This window comes from Prunus mume, linkage group LG2, assembly GCF_029339155.1.
Source record: "Prunus mume cultivar Tortuosa linkage group LG2, ASM2933915v1, whole genome shotgun sequence".
NCBI lineage: Eukaryota > Viridiplantae > Streptophyta > Magnoliopsida > Rosales > Rosaceae > Prunus > Prunus mume.
In genome coordinates, this window is record NC_142699.1 from 26,930,039 (window position 1) to 26,936,390 (window position 6,352).

Genomic DNA, 6,352 nt, shown 5'->3' on the forward strand with positions numbered 1-6,352 from the left:
CCACCCCCCTGCCCGACTTACCCAACCAACAAGCGCAACCTAGATCTCCCCCTTTTTTTGTATGTTTGTTTTTCCCTCCCCCGCCCCCAAATTTTTTGAAGTCTGTGGTGCTCAAAATTTGGATTTTGTATATACCCATCTCACTAATTCTCTAGTTGAAGATTAACTAACGGTTTGTGTGATAGAGGGGACAAATTGTAGGGTCTCTGGGAGTTCGAATATGTACTCGTAAATGTCTCTAAAATTGAGTATAAACTTGAAAATGACCTCATAATTTAGGGGATTTTATATAGTTCATCCAAATAATTTTTAACTAGTTAAAAATAATTTTTGGTGCTGGGATTTGGACCAAGAAACTTGTTGGAATTTAGAGGTGTGTGATGAATGTTTGTGACGCTCTCATACCACTTGTTAGATTGTAAGTTGATTGTGGGTGGTGTTGCTATGATACCATTGTTGGTTTATGTGTGAAGGGGTTTAGAACAATAGGACAATAGTTGAACAAAGTGATTTTATTATATTTGAAGGAGAATGCTAGATAACTTGGTGTAGGCTAATTGGCCTCCTTCCTAAATTATATAGGCTTGGCCCTTTTTCTCTCTTAGCTTTTGAGCTTATTGGCTCCTCAACATAGCTTTGTTTGGGTAGCTTTGGCTCCCTTAGTTTGGGAGTTGGCTTGTTTACTCCCCCACATGCATGACTCAGTTTGGGTCGGGTAGCTTGTAGCTCCCACATAGGTTGGAGTTTATTAGTTCACTCCACATCTGGGTTGGGAGTTCTTTTTGTTGACTCCGCTTTGCTAGATTACATTGCATGTCTATTTATAGTTGAATCTTGCCGCATTGCTTTAGTCCCACCGACTTGTTCTCTTTTCTCCAGCCACAACTATGTGGCTTCATCTAGAATATACTTTGCATATTTATTTGTGTACTGTTGCCGACATTCCATCATCTAGTTTGTAGGTTCTTGAGTTTTCTAGAATTGTGTAGTTGCATCTACACAAATATGCATTACTTTTTCAACAAGAAACTCAAAGCCAAGTTTCTTATGAGCTACACCGGATGAACTTGTTAAGGTTTCCTACAAAAATATATTTGAACTCAAATTTGGTGCTAAAAGGAAAACAAAAAGGAAATCAAAAGTCTAGCCTCCACTTCTCTTCCTTTCAATCCTTAGCCGCCTCTCAATCAAAAGTCTACCTTTCCTCCCCTCTCCTTCCTTCTCCTTCCTTATCTTCTCTCATCCGCTTCCACGCTCTTTTCTCTTGCCTTCCTTTGTGGGTTTGGTTGTGCTCTCTGCTTTATTTTTTGTTGCCCAGATCTCCTTAAATTCCTCTCATCTTGTGATGTCCTTTTGTTTTGCGGCTTTATCTTGGTGTTATTTGGATTCTTTTTGCAGATTTGTGGGTTTTGTGTGGATGCGGTTTTTCCCTAAACCTGGGCTTCAACAGTAGTGCTCCTGTTTTCGTGGTGGCGATGACGGCAACTCTACTTTCGGTCATCTCGGTTGGTTTTGCCCTTTTTTTTGGGTTGTAATAATTATATCAAATCTCTTGTGAGTTGGGTGTTTTGTTTGTAGTTGAGTCTCTACTTGTATTTTTACTTGTGAGAGTTTAAAAGTTGCAGTTATATTGGTAGTTTTGGGCGCTGTTGTCCACGTCTGATTTGTTTAAGCTTGTGGCTTTCATGCGGAAATTTGTTTGGCTTTATGCCACTATTAGTGGAGATATACTTGTGGTGTATTTCTCTATATCTGGAATAACCATGCATGGTTACTGTGCTTCCATATTTGTATCAACCTTTTTTGGGTAGTTTATGCCCTTATGGCTGATGGTCCTTGGTGCCTAAGTTATGAATACATTATCTCTTACTCTAAGAAAAAAGAAGCATAATTTATTAAACTTGTGTATTAAAATAGGGAAATCTGAAGATTAACTTAACATTATCAACTATATGCTGAATCTACTTACATACAAAAACAATGTTGCAAATAACTTACATTATCAACTGTATGCTGTGCAACAAAGTTTTAATTACAATATTTTAGAATAATAAAATAATCTAATAAATTATCAAATAAAACAATGCAACCATGCCTGATGCATCCAGCCTGGGGAGATTCCTTCAAAATACTTCAAATGGAGTTCTTCTTATGTTTTTTCATCTTCAGATAGCTGAAAATGGGTTTCTCTGGTACAGGTATAGACTTGACAACCCAACCAATTGGCCAAGAAACAGCTGCAATTCCAATACATGCACCCCATTGCCCCCAATTCAACCTCTCTGTATCTGCAAACTTCTTCAGAAATTCCACCATCACCACCTGAAGCAGAATTGTCACTGCAATGATCCCCAGAAACAATTTGTTGGTGTGAATTCCCTTGAACACATTCTTCTTCTCAAGCTTCCTTGCATTGAACTCATTGAACACCTGGCACAGCACAAAAGTGTTGAAGATCAAGGTGTCCTTTACCTTGTCATCCACACCAAAAATTGATTTGCCTCTGAATTGCAGGGTCAGGAGGATTGCAATCTGGTACAGTGCTTGAGGCAAGAGGTTCCTCCACATGATGTTGGTGATGAGAGGCTCAGTCCTTCCCACTGGTTTCTTCTCCATGAGTTCTTTTGTGGGCTTCTCAGTGGCAAGAGCAAGAGCACCTAGTGTGTCCATGATCAAATTCACCCACAACAATTGAACTGCTGTTAATGGGACTTCACCTGCTGAAACTGCTTGCTACAAAGTTGATCACAAGAGCTGCAACATTGACAGTGAGCTGAAATTGGATGAACTTCTGGATGTTATTGTAAACACATCTTCCCCATTTCAAAACTGTGGCCACTGATGCAAAGTTGTCATCCATGATCACAATATCTGAGCTCTCTTTGGCAACTTCTGTGCCTTGAATTCCCATGGAAAGTCCTATATCAGCTTCTTTCAACGCTGGTGCATCATTCGTGCCGTCGCCTGTCACTGCAACCACGTGGCCTTTCTGTTTCAAGCATTGCACCATTAGAAGCTTGTCAAATGGAGACGACCTTGCCATTACGCAGATTTTCTCCACCTTCAACATTCTCTCTTCCTGCGTGTAGTTGCGAAATTGCACACCTTCTACCACTGCTCCACTGAACATGTCCTGATTAGGCTTGAGTATCCCACATTCTGTGGCTATGGCTTTTGCAGTGAAAACATTGTCACCTGTGATCATTTTGACATTTACCCCTGCATATTGACAGTCTCCAACTGCTTCCTTCACCCCGGGACGGCATGGATCTTTAAGACCTACAAGTCCTAATAGAGTCAATCCATCTTCTTTTAGCAAAGCTTTGTGGTCTCGTTCATCCACTTGCTCCTCTGCTGGAATTTCTTTATGTGCAAATGCAATGCATCTGAGGCTGCTAGCTGCCATACCTTGAATAATCTGCTCAAATCTCATTTTTGCATTGTCATCTATATTTATAACAAGTCCAGAGGCATTGTAGTAACTTGTGCACATTGCTAGTATCATCTCAGCAGCTCCTTTCCAATGTGCTTGAATTGTATTGTTGTCACCCTTCCTCTTCATCAAAACCCCGCTTCGTTTCTTCTGTGAATTGAAGGCCTCAACGTAGAGAATGCTACAACTCTTCACCACTTTCTGCATATCCATCTTCGATCCATGTACTGCCCACGAAAGAATAGCCTTCTCAGTAGGACTGCCTGAGATTTCAATTTCTGAATCAGAACTAGGCCTGTATACGCTACCAGTTGTATTCAGAGCAACCCCTTCTTGGATCAAATTAAGAACATATGGAGATATAGATGAAAAAGCTTCCTCTGCCACAGGTTCTTCACCCAACCAAAACTTAGTCACCTTCATTTCATTCATGGTGAGAGTGCCTGTCTTGTCAGTACAAATGACGGTAGCAGAGCCCATGGTCTCACAAGCAGAGAGCTTCCTCACCATTGCTTTATCAACCATCATTCTCTTCATGGAATAAGCAAGAGTCAGAGTCACAGCTAGAGGCAATCCTTCGGGAATTGCCACCACAACAATTGTAACTGCAGCTGCTACGATCTCAACGACCGCGTTTAATATGTCATCAACTTTGGTCTTACTGCCATTATACTCCTGATTTCCATTCTCATCCTGTGTATTTCCTGTGAAGTATCTAACTAACAAGACAATGAGCACTAGAAAAGCAACAACCAAACCAACTTTACCAATTGATGAAGTTAGCTTGTTGAGGCGCGCTTGTAAAGGCGTCTGTTCATTTGTGTCACTGCTGATTTGGCTCATCATTTCACCCCAAGTTGTGTTCATGCCCACAGAAGTTACAAGCATCCGAGCGTAGCCATCAGCCACTTTGGTGCCAGAGAACAAGAATGGATTTTGGGTTTGATTTATTTCCACATGGTCACTTTCCCCCGTCATGCTCGATTCATCTACTTGTAATGAATGGCCATCAAGAAACAACCCGTCAGCTGGAACTTGATCTCCAATATTCAAGCAAATGACCTCGCCAACAACAATATCGAATATCGAAATCTGTTGGCGCCTGCCGCCTCTCACAGCTTCAATTTGGACATTGTCACTGACTTTTGATAACTTATCAAACTGCCTGTTCTGCCTGTAATTACTTACAGCCGACACAGAAATCACCAGAATGATTGCGATAAATATGCTTCCACCATCGATCCAGCCTTCTTTAAGGCCATGCACTTTGATCCCGAGACCAAGAGAGAGTGCAGCACAGCCTAAGAGGATGATAATTGTGAGGTCTTTAAAAGCTTCCCACACAAAATGGAAGAACCCTTTTGCTGGTGGCTTCATGTATGTGTTTGAGCCAAATGCTTCAACTCTTTTGGCAATGTCTTGAGCATCACCATAGCCATGGATTCCATGCTCTGCATCAGTTTTGAGAGCTGATGCTATTTCTTCAACCCCTCCCAGCTCCCGGAGCTGGTTGAGTCTTTTCTCCTTGACAAGGTCAGTGAGGGTGGTTTGATCAATTTCGAACTCGTTATCTGGCTCGACAGTAAGAGTGGCATAAGAGGGAGAGCGAGGTATTTTGGTGCTTGTGAATTTGGGTTTGGATAGAGAAGGAAGGTTGAAGGCTCTAGAGCAGTAGATGGTTGCAAAAGCAGAAAGCCATTTTCTTTGGTGTTTGCTAAGAGTGCTTTTTCTAACAGCAAAAAGCAACCCAATTTCAATGCACCCCAGTTTCGCATGCAGGGTGGTCGACATGCTGCTGCTCAGCTCAATTGAAAACCGCAAAAGTAAAGAATGTGATGAAAACTAAGGCAGAGAGATGGAAAGACTATTCTGACCAACTGACTCACAGGAGTTATGGACACAAGATTGACAATTCTCAAGGAAAATTGAAAAGTAGAGAAATTGTTTTGGGTAATTTTAAAGGAATTAAATTGTTTATAGAATGCAATTGTAGTACGAGGATCACCACCTTGCATGAAGAGGCCTACTTATAGTATTCTTTTGTAGGAGGAAGACAATAAGAGCATGTTTCTCATCGGAAACTTGTACATGAAGTTGTAGAGAAGACCAAAAGAACTTAACGCGCACTAGCAGCAGGCTCCGGGAAACCACCCAGAAAACAAGAAGAAAAAAGGACCCGTACTTTATGTCAGCTCTGATTTTGTATTTCATATTGAGAGCTAAATTTTTATTTTTGAAGTTCTGCATCCGAGTTCAGATCCCTTTTTCTACCTTAGATTAGTTTAAAGTAGATTATCGCTTCAAAGTTTTTTTTTTTGAAATAGTTTAATATATGTAGTGTATTATTAATAAAATAAAACATAGAATATTAAGGTCGGTATGAGAAACAAATTAATACATAAAAGGTATCTTCAGGCTCAATATACTTGTCGGTGAAAGCTTCCAAATTTAAACGAGTATCAATACCGCACCCAGTGCAATTTGAAAACGCGGGCGACATTAAAAATTAAAAAAGAATAGTATATTGGGAAATTATTCTCATGTAAACCCCACAACCGAACCAAATCCACGTGATTTCAAATTATTTACTTTGCAAGACAAAATTACATCTCATTGTAGTGGGGTTTATAATGCTTTTTGTTTTTGAGAGGAGGGTTTATAATGCTGTAGTGGTTTTTTGGTTTCAAAAAGCGGCTGAGTTTTGTTTTCCGACCTCATTCATCGAAAAATAAATGGATGCTGTGAGAGAGAGACTAACCGTTAAAGGAAACACATACACGTCATTCTGAGCCAAAGAAATCATACGTCACTGAAAAGAAGTAAGTATAACACCTTCAAAACTCCAATGGGAGTGGTTAAATGGATTTTTACGGCAAAGATTCAAATTGTGGACTTGACTCAAGTTAAAGTCATGCACAA

General features: G+C 40.3%; 1 protein-coding gene across 1 annotated transcript; it reads right to left on the reverse strand.

Annotated features, from left to right (window-relative positions):
• Window positions 1-1,890: 1,890 nt before the first annotated feature.
• On the reverse strand, window positions 1,891-5,415 carry LOC107880558 (putative calcium-transporting ATPase 13, plasma membrane-type). The gene is given in 2 exon segments (XM_016792551.2): window positions 1,891-2,730; window positions 2,732-5,415. Coding segments are annotated over 2 exon segments (3,090 nt in total). The 5' UTR covers window positions 5,225-5,415; the 3' UTR covers window positions 1,891-2,133.
• Between the last annotated feature and the right edge of the window lie 937 nt (window positions 5,416-6,352).